Below are 22,221 nucleotides of genomic sequence, written 5' to 3'. Positions count from 1 at the left end.
CGCCTCAGCCACTTGCACATACAGAGGGAGTCTGCTCCTCTCTTCATTGAAAAGGAACTGCTGAAGGACCTGCGCTGAACGTGAGGACATGATCATGCTTGGAGCACACGGTGACATGTGTGGACGTCATCATGCTGAGCGCAGGTCCTCTTCAATGAAGAGAGGAGCGACAGCCTGTGGTGTGTTCAAGTGGATGAGGTGATTATTATTATTTTTTAACCCCCAATAGGCCATACTACGTTAGTGTACACGTTTTTAACGGCCATTAGACGGGTTCACTCGTGTCTAATTGGCGGATAAAAATGGTCCCAGTTGGATCCTTCTGGCTGTGAAATCGGACAAAAATAGGACATGTCCTATATCTTGACAGCCGCTATTCACTGGCTGTTAAAAAAATAAGAAAATAGCCTCATAGACTGCTATGGTTCTGAAAACGGCCGTCGTGTGTATGTAGCCCAAGATTTGCCTTTACTGGAACCAAAGGGCATTGGCCAACCCCTGAAAAACAACCTCATGGCATCATCCCTTACAGTTGGCATAATGTTGTCCGGCAGTAACATTTTTGTGGCATTTGCCAAAGCCAGACTCGTCCATCAGACAGATGGGGAAGTGTGAGTGATCCACAGAACACGTTTCCACTGCTCCAGTCCAATGGTGGCGTGCTTTACACCACTCCATCTGATGCTTGGCGATGCAAGGGTTGCATACAGCTGCTCGGTGATGGAAAGCCAAGCTATGAAACTCCAGGCGCTGAGGTTGATGCCAGAGGAGGTTTGGACTCTGCAGTTATGGAGTCAGCAGTGTTGATAACTTTTATGCACTATACCCCTCAGCACTCGGTGACCCCACTGTAACGTTACATGGTCTCCACTATATAATCAGTCAAAATGTATATTCATCTGGTTTATAGTTGCATCCATCTCTGGGAAAGATGGTTGATCACTGTTAGGATCACCAGCATGTCTGCCTAGTTATGCAAAGATATACAATTTAAAAAAATGGATCACTATGTAAATGGCCTGGTTTACCATTCAGGAGTCTGGGAAAGCAGAATGACAATCTCTGTGTGGAGGATGCATGGACTGTCACCCAGGGTTCCTAGAAACTGTGTTTAATTTGTGACATGAAGAGTTTTTAATTTAAAGGGGACATGCTCCTTTTAATCTTCAGGCAAGTGAAACTATTGTAGCGCATGGTGTTCATACTGACGTGATGCGTGTAGCTTTAACATCTTGTGATGCTGGCTTACAGCATATATTTTGCCAGCGCCTGCGCCAAAGCAAATGTTTGCAGAACAGAAATGCACGTCTTGCTCTGATGGAGACCTCACTATGAAAAGAACTGGCACCAGAGTCAGATTTCATTTCCAGCCTGAAACGCCTCCCAAAAATCATCAATTAAAATGTACCCATCATTTCGGTTTATTTTTAATATAACATAGGGACAGGATTATTAAGAAATTTTGTAATATACTTTATTAGGGAAGTGTTTCTTTTTATAAGAAAGCAGCATGCAGAGTCTACAGATACTGAAGACGACTGTGTAACATACAGCTTCTCAGCTTGCCTCTTATCTCACTACCCTAACTCCTGGCTCCCTATACGTGCCCTAATGATCTCTGCTCGTCTCATCTCAATGTGACTCTCTGCCAGCGCTGCTCCCTTATGTCTATTCCCTGTGCTGTTAGTTACTAAGCACAGGAAAAAGAGGAGAACACGACTTAGTGCTGACCGAAGGTATACAGGAACACAGTGCAGTTACTGTCAGTGTTAGAAAAGTGCTGGGAATAGAGATAAAGGAGCAGAGCTGCCAGCCAGGGAGACAGACTGAGAAGCCTGCCTCTGTATGTTACACAGTCGCCTGCAGCATCCTTACACTGCAGTGCAGGAAAAATATGAGACCTCCCGGAATAGATCTCTGGAGATTCTTGATCATTTTTCTACCTCCCTCAGGGCTATCTGTTGAGGAAGGTGATACCTTCTGGATGAACAAAACCAGGACTCTCAGTTCAAAGAAAATAGTTTACTTCCTTAAGAATATACAAAGAAAATGTTGCCATGAAATAAGATTCACTATCCTAATAGTTTTATATACAGGACACCCCCAGCATATGTGGAGACATCAAGATCGGTCACGCATGTCACTCAGGAAAATGATGTTGTCTGCAAGAGAAGATGCAAGAATGTAAGGCTTATATCACCATAACATACAAAAAAAATACATTTATAGGGATGCAGCTTTCCCAGACTACTGAAGGGCAAATCACCTACACAAGCATTTCTTTTTACAAGACTTTCTGTTCTCTAATCTGGAAAAACTGGGTGACTACCAATATGGACAATATTGCACCTTCTTTGGAGTCAGTAAGCCAGAGGACTCCAACTACTGCATTTTGTCACAGTCCGACTCCAACTCTGACTCCTTCATAAATGGAATAAACGTTAATAAGGAAGGTGCACTACTGTGGATGCAAACAAACAAGTCTGACTAAACCCTCAAACTGGTGTTAAAATTGAGAATTTAGCCAATATATCCTTATACGAAGGACATATCTGAGCCCGAGCACTGCGCCAAGGTATCATATGTAACTCGGGACCTAACGCTAACCTACCTGTGGCGTATGGGCAATACCAGGAGCCAGTGGGCGAATTACAGGAGCGTAATGGGCAATAATTTAGTCATAAAAATGTACTGCCCATCATGTAAGTATCAGGCGACTTTGGCAGAACTTAAAAGGACTTCTGTCACCCCCCTAAAGTAATTTTTCATTTTTGGGTGACTTAAAAACCTTATACTGCGATTTATCACTATATAGTGCTCATACACTTTTTCCTTCAGTGGTTTCTTCAAAAAACGCAATTTTATAATATGTAAATTACCTCTCTACCAGCAAGTAGGGCGGCTACTTGCTGGTAGCAGCCGCATCCTCCTTTCAAATAAACGCCCCCTCCTCCTGTTGATTGACAGGGCCAGCGAACGCTCTCGTCCTCTGGCTAGCCCTGTCTGCCTTCTAAATCTCGCGCCTGCGCCGTACCGGTCTTCAGTCGGCGTAGGCGCACTGTGACGCTCGCTCGGCCGCTCCTTCTTTAATGCGCCTGCGCCGATGACGTCACATATACGTCAGGCGCACTGAGGAAGAAGCGGCCGAGCGAGCGTCCTCCTCTCAGTGCGCCTGCGCCGACTGAAGATCGGTATGGCACAGGCGTGAGATTTAGAAGGCAGACAGGGCTAGCCAGAGGATGAGAGCATTCGCTGGCCCTGTCAATCAAGAGGAGGAGGGGGGGTTTATTTGAAAGGAGGATGCGGCTGCTACCAGCAAGTAGCCGCCCTACTTGCTGGTAGAGAGGTAATTTACATATTATAAAAGTGTGTTTTTTTAAGAAACTACTGAACGAAAAAGTGTATGAGCACTATATATTGATAAATCGCAGTATAAGGTTTTTAAGTCGCCCAAAAATGAAAAATTACTTTAGGGGGGTGACAGAAGCCCTTTAAACCATATTTATTGGAATACAATTTCTAAAACTCTTGAAATTTTCTAAATTCCTGTAAGTAAATATGTAATGCACTGCATTTAATAACTGGAAAACATTGTTAAACACTTGACAATTTTAAGAAATTTATGAATTTTTCCTCAAAAAAAGTTAGAAAAGCCCTATATGTATATCCGGAGAATCATTCATTATCCGTATGAATGGGAAAAAAAGAAACATTTCAAAACTGAAGCTACTTTTCTTTAGTGCCTTCCATGAAAGGGTTGTCTGGGAATGAGTAACTTTTTACAGGTACTCGCAGCCTGCCTCCGCTATGGAAAGAGTCATATTTACCTGCTATTGGCAGCTCCGGTCCTGTGCGTCTATCTTCTGGTTTGCAGCTTGTTTACTTCCTCTCCGGCATGATCATCTGCTCTGCTGCAGCCATGGATTGGATTCAGTGGGGATATATCCACAAAACACCCATCACCACTGAAGCCAGTTATTGGCTCCAGCAGAGAAGATGATCATGTCCATGCTGGGGAGGAAGGAAACAATGTTTATGGAAAGACAGACCCACGGGAGCCATTGCGCATAACCCGAGCTACAGGGAGTAGGTAAGTATTAATACTTCCACAGAAGAGGCAGGCTGTGGGCACCAGTGAAGAGTTACTAATTCCTGGACAATCCCTTTAATGCTGTCTTCCTGTTCTGTCTAGCAGTTCTGAGATGACTGCAGGCATGCCTAGTACTCAACTTCCTCCTCTGGTCTTTAGAGAAGGAACTTGCCACGGAGCATGTGCAGTACAGTTTCAGGCATTGTAACTAAGGGCCTTGGAGCAGCATGAAGATGCCTAGTATAAGGAGAGGAGAGAACACTAGAGAGGTAAGGATATACTCTGCACAATTGTGGGGCCAATTATCGAGAATGAAGGTTACAACGAGCAATCGTTCCCAATATTAGGCCCGTGTAAATGTGCTGCCGATCAACTGAACAAGCTAAACGCTCATACTGAGCCCCATGACAGTGACATTCACAGCGCCCCCCCCCATGACAGTGACATTCACAGCGTCCCCCCCCATGACAGTGACATTCACAGCGTCCCCCCCCCATGACAGTGACATTCACAGCGTCCCCCCCCCATGACAGTGACATTCACAGCGCCCCCCCAATTACAGTGACATCCACAGCGCCCCCCCCCCCCAATTACAGTGACATCCACAGCGCCCCCCCCCCAATTACAGTGACATCCACAGCGCCCCCCCCCCAATTACAGTGACATCCACAGCGCCCCCCCAATTACAGTGACATCCACAGTCCCCCCAATTACAGTGACATCCACAGAGTCCCCCCAATTACAGTGACATCCACAGAGTCCCCCCAATTACAGTGACATCCACAGAGTCCCCCCAATTACAGTGACATCCACAGAGTCCCCCCAATTACAGTGACATCCACAGAGTCCCCCCAATTACAGTGACATCCACAGAGTCCCCCCAATTACAGTGACATCCACAGAGTCCCCCCAATTACAGTGACATCCACAGAGTCCCCCCAATTACAGTGACATCCACAGAGTCCCCCCAATTACAGTGACATCCACAGAGTCCCCCCAATTACAGTGACATCCACAGAGTCCCCCCAATTACAGTGACATCCACAGAGTCCCCCCAATTACAGTGACATCCACAGAGTCCCCCCAATTACAGTGACATCCACAGAGTCCCCCCAATTACAGTGACATCCACAGAGTCCCCCCAATTACAGTGACATCCACAGAGTCCCCCCAATTAGTGACATCCACAGAGTCCCCCCAATTACAGTGACATCCACAGAGTCCCCCCAATTACAGTGACATCCACAGAGTCCCCCCAATTACAGTGACATCCACAGAGCCCCCCCAATTACAGTGACATCCACAGTGCCCCCCCAATTACAGTGACATCCACAGAGCCCCCCCAATTACAGTGACATCCACAGAGTTCCCTAATTACAGTGACATCCACAGAGTCCCCTAATTACAGTGACATCCACAGAGTCCCCCATAAAAGTAATATCCACAGTGCCCCCAAGTGCCATCCACAGTGCTTCCCCCCCCCCTCCCACAGCATAGCGACAGTACCAGGTGTCGGGACCAAGGAAGGCCCGCAGAAGGCAGTGACATCAGTGATGACGCACCGTCTCCTGCTTCAGAGAGGAAAAGATGATGTAGAAGCGCTGCAGGAGCGGTTGCGTGACTGTGAAGAGGATCGTGGAAACGCCAGTGCTGCGGAGGTTAAGAATTAATGTAATAATCTTCCCTCCCCAGGTTATTTTCAAGGACAAATTTTCAAGTAGTGGCCAAAGAACCCCTTTAAGATTGATAGAAAATAAATACATTTATGATTTACATTTCCAAACTTTACTAAATCCCTATAAAAGTCAATAAATTACACAATATTAATAATAGCCAATATTTTTTTTACGCTGGAGTCGGTACTTTTCTACAGACTCTGACTCCACCCAAAACTAGCATCGATGCCGACTCCACAATCCTGCACGATTCAGGTCATCAATATTTGTATCCTGGAGAACCCCTTTAAGGACAGGAAGAGTATTGCCTTCCATTAGGTTCCAGGAACTAAGACTAACAAGACAAAGGTTGGAGACCCTTTAACGTCCATCTCTAACACCACCAGCCATGTCTGTTTATCTCACCCTGCTCGTTCAGAGCTGAAATCCCTGCTGGGTAATTATCTTGTCAGCATTACTCATGGCTGGACACGGCATCTTTTTAATAAAAAGTAAATAGTGTGTTCCCTGCTGCATTAAGCTCCCACGTCTGGTGTACAGAATGTCCTCAGGACTACTGCGTGGGGCGTCTAGATCGGATGATACCCTAATCTACATCTTGCAGAATATGCCCAGCCAGATCAAAAATGAAAAACAGCACATCACATAATATATAGATACAGTGGAATCACATGACTTATCCTCTGCTGATCCTGTATTATACTCTAGAGCTGCACTCACAAGTTGGTGAAATGAAATGAGAAAAATATATAAATAAATAAAACTATTGTTTAGAAATAGAAAACAGAAAATTGGCATGTGCGTATGTATTCACCCCCTTTGTTAGGAAGACCATAAAAATCTGGTGCAACCAATTACCTTCAGAAGTCACTTAATTAGTGAAATGATGTTCACCTGTGTTCAATCTAAGTGTCACATGACCTGTCATTACATATACACACCTTTTTTCAAAGGCCCCAGAGGCTGCAACACCTAAGCAAGAGGCCTCACTAACAAAACGCTGCCATGAAGACCAAGGAACTCTCCAAACAAGTAAGGGACAGTGTTGTTGAGAAGTACAAGTCAGGGTTAGGTTATAAAAAAATATCCAAATCTTTGATGATCCCCAGGAGCACCATCAAATCTATCATAACCAAATGGAAAGAACATGGCAACAACAGCAAACCTGCCAAGAGACGGCCGCCCACCAAAACTCACGGGACCGGGCATTAATCACAGAGCAGCACAGAGCCCTAAGGTAACCCCGGAGGAGCTGCAGAGTTCCACAGCAGAGACTAGAGTATCTGTACATAGGACGACAATAACCCGTACGCTCCATAGAGTTGGGCTTTATGGCAGAGTGGCCAGAAGAAAGCCATTACTTTCAGCTAAATACAAAAAGACACGTTGTGAGTTTGCGAAAAGGCATGTGGGAGACTCCCAATATGTATGGAGGAAGGTGCTCTGGTCTAATGAGACTAAAATTGAACTTTTCAGCCAAAGAAAACGCTATGTCTGGCACAAACCCAACACATCACCCAAAGAACACCATCCCCAGTGAAACATGGTGGTGGCAGCATCATGCTGTGGGGATGTTTTTCAGCAGCCGGGATTGGGAAACTGGTCAGAGTTGAGGGAAAGATGGATGGTGCTAAATACAGGGATATTCTTCAGCAAAACCTGTACCACTCTGTGCGTGACTTGAGGCTAGGACAGAGGTTCACCTTCCAGCAGGACAATGACCCCAAACACACTGCCTAAGCAACACTTGAGTGGTTTAAGGGGAAACATGTAAGTGTGTTGGAATGGCCTAGTCACAGCCCAGATCTTAATCCAATAGAAAATCTGTGGTCAGACTTAAAGATTGCTGTCCACAAGTGCAAACTATCCAACTTGAAGGAGCTGGAGCAGTTTTGCAAGGAGGAATGGGCAAAAATCCCAGTGGTAAGATGTGGCAAGCTCATAGAGACTTATCCAAAGCGACTTGGAGCTGTGATTGCCGCAAAAGGTGTCTCTACAAAGTATTGACTTTAGGGGGGTGAATAGTTATGCACATTGACTTTTTCTGTTATTTTGTCCTATTTGTTGTTTACTTCACAATAAAAAAAAAAAAAAAAAAAAAAACATCTTCAATGTTGTGGGCATGTTCTGTAAATTACATGATGCAAATCCTCAAACAATCCATGCTAATTCCAGGTTGTGAGGCACCAAAATACGAAAAAAGTCAAGGGGGTGAATACTTTTGCAAGGCCCTGTACATTACTTATCCTGTACTGATTCTGAGTTACATCATGTATTATACTCCAGAGCCGCACTCACTACGCTGCTGGTGGAGTCAGTATACACAACAATGCTTATCTTGTACTGCTCCCAAGTTACATTATGTATTGTACTCCAGGGCTGCTCTCACTATTCTGGAGGTAGAATCTATTGCATTACTTATCTTGCACTGATCCTGTGTTATAGCCAGTATTATACCCCAGAGCTGCATTCACGATTCTGCTGTTAATGGAAGCAGCCAGCAAGCCTGTTGTCGGACAATAATAGCTTAAGGGGTTTTCCAGTAGTAGAATACTGATGACCTATGCTCGGGATAGGTTATCAATATCTGATCGGTGGGGGGACAATAGAGCTCATCATCAGTCACTTTAAAGGGGTTGTCTCACTTATCTGCTTACCTGGAGGACAGTCCTCTCTATTAATCGGTAGAAGCTCATCTCTCAGGATGCACTGCAATTAGCTCTTGTTAGACCCTCCCTCTCCTGCATAAAATAGTCCCTCACAAATAGCCCAAGATATATCTATACTTCTATGAATTAGAATACGTGATTAATTAATGGAAGGCGTCTAGGCCATTTCACCTGCTTCTCTATGAGATTACTACGCCGGCACCGAGAAGAGGAAGGGAGCAGGGAAGCTACTGAGCAGGAACTCTCACCTACAGCCGCCACTGTTTGGAAAAGTGGTAAAGATGCTGGAAAAAGCTAAAAAGTTGCAAATCAGCACTTGTGACAAACCCTGTCTCTTCTCCAGAAAACTGGTGTAGAGCCATAATAAATCTCCCTAATATTTTCTACCGCATTTGTAATGTTCTTTTCATTGCATGGTAATAGTTTTTGTGGGATAACACCTTTAAAAGGGCTGAGCTGCAATTCCAAAACTCTAGCAATTGTTGGGCTGGGAAGAATCTGACATAAGAGAATAGTCACAGAAAACAGGGAAATTCTGAGCCTGTAGGGTTGGGAGTGAAAGTTAAAGGGTTAACATGGGGCAAGCCTCAGGGAAGCTTGGAGCACAGAAAAAAATAATTATGTGGAAAAGTAGACGTGAGCTATGTTGCTGCCCCCTGCTGGTAAAATCTAGTCAAGACATTTGAACCATCACTGTGGGTTCAATCCAGTACTAAGAAATGGGCAGGAAACAACTGTCTTGAGGTTCAAAATTCCAGGGGAAAGAAAAAAATGTAAAAAAATAAATAAAAAAAATCACATTAACTAGGGAACAAACAAGAAAACTCAGTCAGTGCCCTCCGTTTCGTCTTTTTAGTTGCTCCCCTAATTTTCTGGCTCCTCTTCTGCCATCCAAGATGGCCGGACTGCTTCTCCGACTGATGAATACTGTGTATCGGTAGCCCAAGACACTTCCTGTTCTTGAAGCTCTCTTCTTGGTTTGGCCAATACTGTTCATGTGAAAAGATGAAAAGGAGGGCCCCAAGTAAGTGTACTGTTTGTTCCCCGGTTAATGTGAAATTTTATTCGATAAAATTCTGGCTGAAATTACAGGTGAGCTCAATCCATTCAGTTTATTATAAATTGGAGCCACATAAATCCTACTTCAGAGAGCTCCCCCTAGTGGTGGAGTGGCTCAAAATCCTCCAAAATGTTTTAGGATAGTGGGTGGAGCTATGCACATCATCCCTTTTGCAGCCACTTATGCATATATGACCACATACTGCTACAGCCTTCCAAATTATTGGAATTGTGAACTTATTTCTTACCAGGTGGGTATAACCCAGCCAGACTCTTCACCCACCTGCAATGACGGTTGTTGCTTGCCTGCGGATATTATTCTTATCAACGTACTCGCCGTAATCGATTTTCCCTTCCACGTATACCCGAGCCCTGAGAATGCACCACAAAGCAATAACCAAGCAGAACATGTTTCTAGGAATTGTCATTGAAGCTATCTAGTCTGCAAATCAGCTACAAACAGAGGTATCACTTTGAAGGCAGAAAGGGGATACAGACAGCTTGAATCCAGTGGTTAAATTACAACTCCCAGCATGCTGGCTGTCAGACCATGCTTGAAGTTGTAGTTTCTTCCCAGATGGAAAACACAAAGCTATTTCCTGTGTCTATATTGCACTCACCCTTTCTTGATGTGCTGATAAGCTACTTCTCGGAGTCCTGGGCGGAAAACGGAGATCCTGTGCCAGGTAGTCTTCTGGTTGACGTCTCCCGCTGACAAAAATGAAAAATATCACATTCAACTCTCCATGAAAAACCAGTATGCGCAGACTGGGGCTCAGCTTACAACCCAGCTAGGCAATTCCCTTCAAACTACTAGGAGGTAACAGGAGTGCTGCATTTCCTAATATTATGTATAGGATTTGGCTGGCAGTGCACACAGATATTAACAGCAGTTATGCACACCCCTCCACCGTCCATGCATTATACCAGAGAAAGGTGGCTGCCGGTCCCCAGTGGTATAGTCTGGATCATTTGGTAAGAAAGGATATGGCGGCAGGCTGCTTCTATCTAACAGAACCTCCACTGATGAGCAGAAGTGAATTGGGCTGAGCTGCAATACCAGGCACAGCCACATGAACAGAAGCAGCGCTGTTTCTGAAACAGTGGTGGACGTGGGGATCACTTTGTTCTGCTGATCTTGTGGTGGGTCTGAGGAAGGGGGGACTGCTGGAAAAAACCCTTTAAGCAATAAATTCTCACTTGTCTGGAACACCTCGCTCTCCCCAGACCTCCATAATTCATTTGTGGCTACTGAGAAGATTGTCACTGGGTTCTTGCCATCGGCTTGTCTCATTACCGGATCTTGGCCGACTCTACCCAATAACTGCACCCGATTCAGAGCTGGAACACAAGTGGAACAAAAAGGGAGAAAAACATTCAAGTAATTGATTTCTATGGTGCAAATTGTTATTTCATTTGACGTTCTTTTGACGTTTTTAATTTTACTACAATATTGTACCGTGAAGAAAAAAAAATAGTATAGGTATAGAATATGTGCCACCATCATGACGACATTAAACCTGGCACAATGCCTTAGAGGGCTCGCTTAGCTGAATGGAATACCTTTTACTCAGCAATCCGCTGCTTCACTCTGGAGAAAAAAGTACTTTTTATCCATATGTAAAGAGCAGTTAAAGGGGTTGTGTCATCTTGCCATTACCAAGACAAGATGGGACTAAGCCCTGACCCTCAGATGTCCGAGAAACAGTGTAGCAGTCCGGCGCTCTGCTGTTTCTGTAGCTCCCAAGCTTGCTGTTTTCTTACTACCTGGTGGTTGGGGCTTAATCCAATCTCGCATTAGTAACGGTGAGATGAGACAATCCCTTTTAGTGCACCGAGAGCGGGCCCAAGACAGTATATGCACACTTGCTCCCCCGGCTTCCTCTACTAGACCTTCCCTCTCCTTAAAGGGGTTGTCCGGGTTCAGAGCTGAACCCGGACATACCTCCATTTTCACCCAGGCAGCCCCCCAGACTTGAGCATCGGAGCAGTTCATGCTCCGATATACAGACGTGGACAAAATTGTTGGTACCCTTTGGTCAATGAAAGAAAAAGTCACAATGGTCACAGAAATAACTTTAATCTGACAAAAGTAATAATAAATTAAAATTCTATAAATGTTAACCAATGAAAGTCAGACATTGTTTTTCAACCATGCTTCAACAGAATTATGTAAAAAAATAAACTCATGAAACAGGCATGGACAAAAATGATGGTACCCCTAGAAAACACAGAACATAATGTGACCAAAGGGACATGTTAATTCAAGGTGTGTCCACTAATTAGCATCACAGGTGTCTACAACCTTGTAATCAGCCATTGGGCCTATATATATGGCTCCAGGTAATCACTGTGTTGTTTGGTGATATGGTGTGTACCACACTCGACATGGACCAGAGGAAGCAAAGGAAAGAGCTGTCTCAAGAGATCAGAAAGAAAATTATAGACAAGCATGTTAAAGGTAAAGGCTATAAGACCATCTCCAAGCAACTAGATGTTCCTGTGAGTACAGTTGCACATATTATTCATAAGTTTAAGATCCATGGGACTGTAGCCAACCTCCCTGGACGTGGCCGCAGGAGGAAAATTGATGACAAATCTAAGAGACGGATAATCCGAATGGTAACAAAAGAGCCTAGAAAGACTTCTAAAGAGATTCAAGGTGAACTTCATGCTCAAGGAACATCAGTGTCAGATCGCACCATCCGTCGTTGTTTGAGCCAAAGTGGACTACATGGGAGACGACCAAGGAGGACACCATTGTTGAAAACGAATCATAAAAAAGCAAGACTGGAATATGCCAAACTACATGTTGACAAGCCACAAAGCTTCTGGGAGAATGTCCTGTGGACAGATGAGACAAAAATCGAAGTTTTTGCCAAGGCACATCAGCTGTATGTTCACAGACGAAAAAATGAAGCATATCAAGAAAAGAACACTGTCCCTACTGTGAAACATGGAGGAGGCTCTGTTATGTTCTGGGGCTGCTTTGCTGCGTCTGGCACAGGGTGTCTTGAATCTGTGCAGGGTACAATGAAATCTCAAGACTATCAAGGAATTCTAGAGAGAAATGTACTAGCCAGTGTCAGAAAGCTTGGTCTCAGTCGCAGGTCATGGGTCTTGCAACAGGACAATGACCCAAAACACACCGCTAAAAACACCCAAGAATGGCTAAGAGGAAAAAATTGGACTATTCTAAAGTGGCCTTCTATGAGCCCTGACCTCAATCCTATTGAGCATCTTTGGAAGGAGCTGAAACATGCAGTCTGGAAAAGGCACCCTTCAAACCGGACACAACTGGAGCAGTTTGCTCATGAGGAGTGGGCCAAAATACCTGCTGAGAGGTGCAGATGTCTCATTGACAGTTACAGGAAGCGTTTGATTGCAGTGATTGCCTCAAAAGGTTGCGCAACAAAATATTAAGTTAGGGGTACCATCATTTTTGTCCATGCCTGTTTCATGAGTTTATTTTTTTACATAATTCTGTTGAAGCATGGTTGAAAAACAATGTCTGACTTTCATTGGTTAACATTTATAGAATTTTAATTTATTATTACTTTTGTCAGATTAAAGTTATTTCTGTGACCATTGTGACTTTTTCTTTCATTGACCAAAGGGTACCAACAATTTTGTCCACGTCTGTATCTCCTTTGACCTGCGCTAAATCACGCAGGTCAAAGACATTTTTTGGAGATCCGGTGACGTACTGGGCTCTTTATGGGGCTGCCAGGAAGCCCGGTGACATCACCGGCACTGATGGGCGGGCTTTAGCGCTGCCCTAGCCAGTTAAACGGCTAGGGAAGCGCTAAAGCACGCCCATCACAACCGGTGACGTCACCGAACACACTGCGGGGCGGAAGCTTCCACCCTGAAGTGTGTAATTGTAAACAAAAGAGCCTTTGCCCTGCGTGATTTAGCGCAGGGCAAAGGAGAGCATCGGAGCATGAACTGCCCCGATGCTCAAATCAGAGGGGCTGCTGGGGTGAAATTATAGGTATGTCCGGGTTTAGCTCTGAACCCGGACAACCCCTTTAACTGACAGGGCCAGGTTTCATCATAATCATCTCACCTGATCCCGTCAATCAAGATGGAAAGGCGCAGAGGGTCTGGTAGAGGAAGCAGGCGGAGCAAGGGTGCACAAGACGGTTTTAGTCCAATCTTGGTGCACTTAACTGCTCATTAGCATATGGATTAAACTTCATCATGAGAATAAGGCAATGGATCGCTAAGTGAAAGGTATCACTACATTCAGCGGAGGTAGCCCTGCAAGGCATTGTGCCCGGTTTAACAGTGAATTTCCCAATGACAGACTCCATTTAACATTGTGTAGGCCCTGTAAAAGAAGCGCTTGCTCTGGTTTCTTGTCTAGTACACTCCGGATCAGTACAAACACGATATAAGATTCTCCAAAATCTTGCTATGAAGAAAACATCTGGGGGATGGAGTGATGTTCGGGTCTGCAATAGGGAGAATTTATATGACACTTTCCTTTTAAAATGGAGGTCTGGGATATTGATGGTCTATCATCAGGAACTGATCAGCTGTTTGAAGAGGCCATGGCGCGACAGTGAGTGCTGCTGTCTATTCCTAGGCCAGTGACATCATGTGCATCGGTCACATGGCCTAGGCCCAGCTCAGGCCCAATCACGTGAGTAGGCCAGGGCTGCAATACCAAGCACAGTCGCTATATAATGGACATTGCAGAGCCTGGAGTGTAGCTGCCTTTTAAAACAGCCGATCAGGGAGAGTGTTGAGTGTTGAACCCCAACTGATTAGATATTAGTCCAGACGTTAGGCCATCAATATCAAAATCCCAGACAACCCCTTTAGGCCTGTTTGACATCTGGGGAACAGTCTGCCAGATCCGTAACTACTGCATGCAGCCGTGTTCGTCCGTCCCCGTTCACTATAATGGAGACCGGCAGAGATCAAGCAGCAGTACTGCAAATATGCCATTATAAGCCAGTGTGAAACAGGCCTTAATTTGGGGTGTACCGATAGATAAGTGTGCATTTCAAGTTCCATGAACACACTCCTTGTTTATATGCTGGGTCCCCTGCTCAACAGCCAAACATGCGAACAGAGTTTTTCTCCGCTTGTCCATGTATGACATGTATGGATTTTCGGGGGGAAGGGGGGATTCTAAAGCCAGACGTTAAAAGGGCATGACTTTATGAGGCAACTCATTGTAGTATCATACAAGAGTGATATAAAGTTGCCTCCTCAGTGCAATTGCACCCTCTACAGGGTATAATGTGCAATTACACCATAAGACAAACTTGGCTGCTCTTCTGGACAAGGAAAGAAAATGCTTGAAAATGAAAAATAATTAAAAGGGGTATATCCACAAGATATACAATACGTATCTGATAGATCTGGGTCCCACCTTTGCAATCCACACCTTTCTCTCTCTCTCTCCCCCCGCAGTCTATCCCACCTTTCCCATCCTGGATGCCACATCCAATATGCAAGAGGTGGCCAGATCTACAAAAGCAGCTAAGCTTACTGGGCTACAGCAAACAGCGTAGCATAGTGAGCTGTCAACGTGACAGGGTCGGGGGACTCCATTTCTAGAGATAGGTGTGGGTCCTAGAGGTGGGACCTGCTTCTATCAGACATTTATGACATATACTGCAGATATGCCATAAATTCTGAGATTAGAATTATGTTTAAAAGCCAAAGATGCTTTAAAAGTAAATTGTATTGTACAATAATTAAATCTTACTCACATCTTTCCAGAACCCCAGAATCTGAGGTCTGAAACCGGACAGACTGCCGGAAAACCTGTAAAAGTAAAAAAAAAGAAAAGAAACATGAACAATGTCACAAAAACATCCGAAAGGTTCTTAGTACATTTTCCATAAATGGTGATCAATTTGATCTGTGACATAAAAGTCCCGTTTACATTTTCTAGTTTGTAACTGTCAGATTACCGGCACACAAACTGTGCCATCAACGTAACAAACTAAGGCTACTTTCACACTCGCGTTTATTGAGGATCCGTCATGGATCTGCAAAAACGCTTCCGGTTGTATTATGTCTTCTATAGCCATGACGGATCAGTCTTGAACACCATTGAAAGTCAATGGGGGACAGATCTGTTTTCTATTGTGCCAGAGAAAACTGATCCGTACCCATTCACTTACATTGTGGGCCAGGACGGATCCGTTTGGCTCCGCTTCGTCAGGCGGACAGCAAAACGCTGCAGGTAGCGTTTTGGTGTCCGCCTCCAGAGCGGAATGGTGACTGATCGGAGGCAAACTGATGCATTCTGGGTGGATCCTTTTCCATTCAGAATGCATTGGAGCAAAACTGATCCGTTTTGGACCGCTTCTGAGAGCCCATGATGGATCTCACAAACTGAAAGACGAAACGCGAGTGTGAAAGTAGCCTAAAAAGTCACACAAATGTTTATATACATATATATTACACCATCATTTGTCAATCTTGCTGATCACGAGGACAGGTAACCCCTGTACCCCTTGGAGCTCCCTGAAATGAATGGAGCAGAAGGTTCGTATGGGAGTTCCTGAAATAGCCAAGCTCTGTCTCCAGAGCTTCCAAAGAAATGAATAGAGCAGCAAGTTGGATGCTCAAAGGGGTATTGGATACCCGTTCTCATGATTGGTGGGGGGCCCTGTGGTAGGACTCCCACGATCTAACCTGTGGATAGGGGATAACTTTTAACAAACTAAATACTCCCTTAAGGTACATGTGCATCATAATGACAGAAGGGGTGTATGGACCAGGCTCAGGAGCTGTGCCCAATCCATATGTGCTGGGTTATACTGCTAACACCCATTCACAGTGACCAGAATGGGAGGTAACTCAAATCCTAGTCATTTAACCTCTTAAAGTGACGGTGGAAATGGAGTGGTTAGATAGAAGGGGTTCCCTCCAATTGTGGGGTGCTGATCAATTGTCACGGCAGCCTGGAGCCTTATGAATGCTCCCAGGCCTGGCACTGTAATCTTTCTTTTGTGGTAGGGCTTAACAGTTAGACGTCACAATCACCAAAGACTGCAAAACTAAAGTATTGCAGTGTATGGTATATAAGCAATCCAACAAGTTCCCTAGACGATTAAGGGTACGTCCACATGTGACGGAATATACAGCAGAAGAGTCCTCTGCGGATTCTGTGGTGGCAAAACCTGCATGTATTAGATGCAGTTTTTGCTGTGGAAACTTCTCTCCATTGCAAAGAGTGAAATCCAAATTGGACGTGCGGGGCATAATTTGACACGCCACAGATTTCAAATTCGCATTGCAGGTCGATTAACGCTGCTGATTTTTTTACAGCATGTGGCCTCATGATGTTTTTGCGGTCAGCAAACTGCGGATTCGCAAAAAACGGAAGCCGCCCATGTTGCCTTCTGCAATTTGCGGAACGGGCGCTGGCAATATAAATGCCTATTCTTGCCCGCAAAGCGCGGACAAGAATGGGACATGTTATATTTTATATATTTATTATATACACTAGGGATCGACCGATATTGATTTTTTAGGGCCGATACCGATAATTTGTGAACTTTCAGGCCGATAGCCGATAATTTATACCGATATTCTGGGAATTTTCATTTTTGAAAAAAAAATTAAAATTCCCACAAATCTGCTGAAAATTAATGTTTATTGTTAATGTGTATTTTTATTTGTAAATCTTTCTTTTTCATTTATATTTAATATTTTGGTGTTTTTATTTTTATTACTTTTTTTTTTTTTAAACTAACTTTTAGCCCCCTTAGGGACTAGAACCCTTGTCCTATTCACCCTGATAGAGATCTATCAGGGTGAATAGGAGCTCACACTGTCCCTGCTGCTCTGTGCTTTGTGCACACAGCAGCATGGAGCTTACCATGACAGCCAGGGCTTCAATAGCGTCCTGGCTGCCATGGTAACCGATCGGAGCCCCAGCATTACACTGCTGGGGCTCCGATCGGAGGAGCAGGGGAGAGGGAATCCTGTGGGGGGCGCACTGCGACTGGGGTGGGGGGGGAGGGGGGGGCGCACCACTGCTTAATACTGGGGGGGAGGGGGGGCGCACTGCGCCACCAATGCTTAATACTGGGGCAGCTCCCGCCTCCTGTATATGAATTAATGTGAGATTAAGCTTCATTGGTGGCGCAGTGGCCATAGCTCCTCCCCTCCTCTTGTCCCCTGTCCTCCCATTGGCTGGAGCGGCAGCAGCAGCACAGGGGGAGGAGACACTGCTCCTTCTCCCCTGTGCTGCTGCTGAGGGAACACGGAGAGCGTTGTCAGCAGCGCGATCTGTGTTCCCAGGACGTTATCGGAATATCGGCAAAATAAATGCCGATACCGATAACGTTCAAAATCCTGAATATCTGCCGATAATATCGGTAAATCCGATAATCGGTCGATCCCTAATATACACACACACACATATATATAAAGTCATGGCTGTAAATGTTGGGAGGAAAGAAAGCAAATTGGACATAATGTCACACCAAACTCCAAAAACGGTCTGGACAAAATTATTGGCACTCTTAACTTAATATTTGGTTGCACACCCTTTGGAAAAAAAATAACTGGAATCAGTTGCTTCCTATAACCATCAATAAGCTTCTGACACCTCTCACCCAGAAATTTGGAATTCCGTCTGTAAGTCTAACTGGCTGCCGGTGACAAGTCTTCTAATTTCCTTTGTCACCTGTTTCCAGAATTCAGCCATGAAGGCCCCCACAGCGGTTTTAAAGGGAACTTGTCATCTGGATTTTGGGTATAGAGCTGAGGTTATAGGTTGTAGATGACCACTAGCACATCCGCAATACCCAGTCCCCATAGCTCTGTGTGCTTTTATTGTGTAAATAAAAAAAACAATGATTTGATTCATATGCAAATTACCCTGAGATGAGTCCTGTCCCTGACTCATCTCACGTACAGGACTCATCTCAGGTTAATTTGCATATGTATCAAATCGTTTTTTTTTTTTTACACAATAAAAGCACACAGAGCTATGGGGACTGGGTATTGCGGATGTGCTAGTGGCAATCTACAACTCATGTCCTCAGCTCTATACACAAAATCCAGGTGACAGGTTCCCTTTAAAAGGGTTGTCAGAGTTATTTTTTTGTTCTATGTTCCTAACTGGGCAAATGTAACAGCTTTCCAATTAACTCACTTTATCTCCAGTGGCTGGTTTCTCAGATTTCACTGAGGGTCACATGACCTGTGATGTCAGCTTCTCTCCCTGCTCTGATAAAGTTTGTTTACAAGCCTGTAAACGCTGGGCACGCCCCCTTCACTGCCTACTCTCTGCTAGGATTCTTAACCCCTTCAGCTGCACAGCTTTGCAGGCAGTGAGGAGATAATGCTGGGCACTTGAGTTGATATACTAGAGAGAGCATTGCACAAGAAGGTAGGGGGAAGATCCTGTTTGTATTAGCAGTGTCATTATACAGCTGGGACCTGTAGTCCTACACATACAACATGCTGCAGAGTCCCATTGCTGACCCCCCCCCCCCTTCCACACCCTTGTTACTATGCCTGTACCTGTGCCTAACCCAATTCCGAGCACGATCGACTGTGTCGTGTTTGGCGAATAAAGCTGATTCTGATATAGTCCTACACATACAACATGCTGCATTCTCTCCCAGCAGGCAGACATGTCTTTCAGGGCAGCTCTTGTATCCACTCCCTTAGCAGTGTCATTATACAGCTGGGACTTGTAGTCCTACACATACAACATGCTGCAGAGTCTCCCAGCAGGCAGACATGTCACTCAGGGCAGCTCTTGTATCCACTCCCTTAGCAGTGTCATTATACAGCTGGGACTTGTAGTCCTACACATACAACATGCTGCAGAGTCTCCCAGCAGGCAGACATGTCACTCAGGGCAGCTCTTGTATCCACTCCCTTAGCAGTGTCATTATACAGCTGGGACTTGTAGTCCTACACATACAACATGCTGCAGAGTCTCCCAGCAGGCAGACATGTCACTCGGCAGCTCTTGTATTCACTCCCTTAGCAGTGTCATTATACAGCTGGGACCTGTAGTCCTACACATACAACATGCTGCAGAGTCTCCCAGCAGGCAGACATGTCACTCAGGGCAGCTTTTGTATCCACTCCCTTAGCAGTGTCATTATACAGCTGGGACTTGTAGTCCTACACATACAGCATGCTGCAGAGTCTCCCAGCAGGCAGACATGTCACTCAGGGCAGGACTTGTATCCACTCCCTTAGCAGTGTCATTATACAGCTGGGACTTGTAGTCCTACACATACAACATGCTGCAGAGTCTCCCAGCAGGCAGACATGTCACTCAGGGCAGCTCTTGTATCCACTCCCTTAGCAGTGTCATTATACAGCTGGGACTTGTAGTCCTACACCTACAACATGCTGCAGAGTCTCCCACCAGGCAGACATGTCACTCAGGGCAGCTCTTGTAGCCACTCCCTTAGCAGTGTCATTATACAGCTGTGACTTGTAGTCCTACACATACAACATGCTGCAGAGTCTCCCACCAGGCAGACATGTCACTCAGGGCAGCTCTTGTAGCCACTCCCTTAGCAGTGTCATTATACAGCTGGGACCTGTAGTCCTACACATACAACATGCTGCAGAGTCTCCCACCAGGCAGACATGTCACTCAGGGCAGCTCTTGTATCCACTCCCTTAGCAGAGCAGGGGGAGGGGCAGAGATTGTTTTTATTGCATGTAAACAAAGGGCCAGAAAAGAACCAGGGAAATGAGGAAATATATATAATTTTTTTGCATAAAACTTTAAGTCCTGGGATAAGAATTTTATACAAACCTGGCTGACGGCGCGGCGAAACATCTGTGTTATCTGTGCTCCCTGCGTCTCAGTAAATACTTATCACCTACAGGACAAAAGATGCATAAAAGTTATTCAAAGAACAGGGTGACAAAAAAATCCAGCTGCTGTTGGGTTAAAGTGGCATTGTAATTTGGGAAACCTTTTGATAAGTCATAGAGATGTGTCAAAGGTTTAGTTCAGTGGAGATCCGGGTGCTGGGACTATTACGACGAGGAGAAAAAAAAGATTGCACATAGCTGCAGACTACATCCAGACAGGCTAGAGTGACCCGTGGGAGTTCTCCCCTCTCCTCCTTCTAGAGATCGGCGGGGGTCTTCGCACTCAAAACTACGCATATGTCTCTATGAGGAATAGAAAGGTTTCCCCAAAGTACTAGGGCACTTTCAATTAGTCTAGAATCTATAGAATATACCTTTACAACATAAATATGGAAACCATCAACAAGCTGCTGCTGACAGACCTGCTAGTCTTACAATGTGTCCATTGTGTATAAGGTCTGTGGCTCCTACTGTGTACAACACACACATTTATTTATTAGACTGTGACCCCACGTGATGCTGGAAATTATTATAAAAGGCTAGTTACGATTTACCCTCCACAAACCACGTGATGGTCTCAGCACAGCAAACTAGAAAGCAATGCGACCAGAGCTCCCTGTGTCCATGTAGCAAATGTGGAACTACAAGTCCCAGCAGGCGCCATCCTCCGGTATACTCCCCGTATGTATTACTCGTGGAGCTCTGATGTGACACCTGACATATAACTCCATTAACAGCCCACTTTTTCCTTTCGCACCCCGAGCTCACCTCACAGGGTCAGCGTCTCCTACACGTGATCAACAGCAGGGGGAAGACAGATTCTGTGACACATCGTCCTCACTTCCGGCAGTCACTTCACTTCCGCCCCACTTCCGCCAGGTACGTACGGATTTGGGTTTGGGTAAAAAAAAAAAAAAACGTAAACACTTGGTAAAGATTCTTCTTCGAGCAGGAAACGTAAAATGGAGGTATCGCCCGCCCTATTGTGCGTTTTCCTAAGTATATATGTTTTGGGTACGGTTAGTTTTTGCTCAGCTGCAGTTCTAGAAGTTACCACTAGGTGGAGCTGTTAGCTGCTGATCTTATAAAGCTGCAATGGGATAGTTTCTAGATTGTCCTCTTGGTGGCGCTGGTGCAGTGGTAATGTGTGGGCCTGAGGCTTTCTGGTTCATGAGTTGGACAAAAACACAAACCCCCACATGTTGTACCTTGTGATCAGACTGGTAAAGACTGCAGAAATATAGCACAGCCATAGTTTCATATACCTTGATATGACTGTGACCCCATACAGTCAGAAGGGAAACAAACTACCATGTGACCCCATAGAAAACTTGGAATGGGAGTTCAGAAAAGCTTACAATAGGGGTTGTCCGGTTTAGATATTGATGACTTCTTCTCAGGATAGGTCATCGATATCACATTGTGGGGGTCCTGCGTTCAGTGTTTTCCTGCAGGCCATCTACATTGTAGTGGCGGTGCAGGACAAATACAGCTTTTCATCCCATGAGAGGAAGCTGTAATTACCCAGCGCTGCTGCAATGTAGATGGCATGCACCAGACCACATCCCCTATAAATAGCTGATTGTGCTGGGGGTCGCACCGCCATAAGTCTGATATTGGTGACCTATCCTTTAATGCACACAGTGATGTCACAGCATAGTAATAATAAACAGCTGTGTTACAGTAAAGAGATAAGACCAGTGATGTCACTGTGCAGGGATAATGAACACAGTTTTGATGTCACAGCGCAGGGCTGATGAACACGGTGAGGTCACAGCGCAGGGCTGATGAACACGGTGAGGTCACAGCGCAGGGCTGATGAACACGGTGAGGTCACAGCGCAGGGCTGATGAACACGGTGAGGTCACAGCGCAGGGCTGATGAACACGGTGAG

General features: G+C 45.1%; 1 protein-coding gene across 2 annotated transcripts; it reads right to left on the bottom strand.

The window, feature by feature from the left end:
- Nucleotides 1–2,007: 2,007 nt before the first annotated feature.
- On the bottom strand, nt 2,008–21,178 carry SSBP1 (single stranded DNA binding protein 1). Of its 2 annotated transcripts, none has more exons than XM_044272114.1 (7): nt 21,096–21,178; nt 20,266–20,332; nt 15,224–15,278; nt 10,695–10,835; nt 10,115–10,205; nt 9,778–9,866; nt 2,008–2,162 (listed from the first exon to the last, which is right to left on the bottom strand). In XM_044272114.1, exons 2-7 carry the CDS (start codon nt 20,287–20,289, stop codon nt 2,122–2,124), a joined length of 441 nt encoding a protein of 146 aa, XP_044128049.1. In that variant the 5' UTR covers nt 20,290–20,332; nt 21,096–21,178; the 3' UTR covers nt 2,008–2,121. The 2 variants fall into 2 exon arrangements, with proteins under 2 accessions (XP_044128049.1, XP_044128050.1); XM_044272115.1 differs by lacking the exon at nt 21,096–21,178 and adding an exon at nt 20,882–20,990.
- Between the last annotated feature and the right edge of the window lie 1,043 nt (nt 21,179–22,221).

Source organism: Bufo gargarizans, chromosome 11, assembly GCF_014858855.1.
Source record: "Bufo gargarizans isolate SCDJY-AF-19 chromosome 11, ASM1485885v1, whole genome shotgun sequence".
In the NCBI taxonomy this organism is placed as follows: domain Eukaryota; kingdom Metazoa; phylum Chordata; class Amphibia; order Anura; family Bufonidae; genus Bufo; species Bufo gargarizans.
This window is presented reverse-complemented; position numbering and strand designations above follow the sequence as displayed.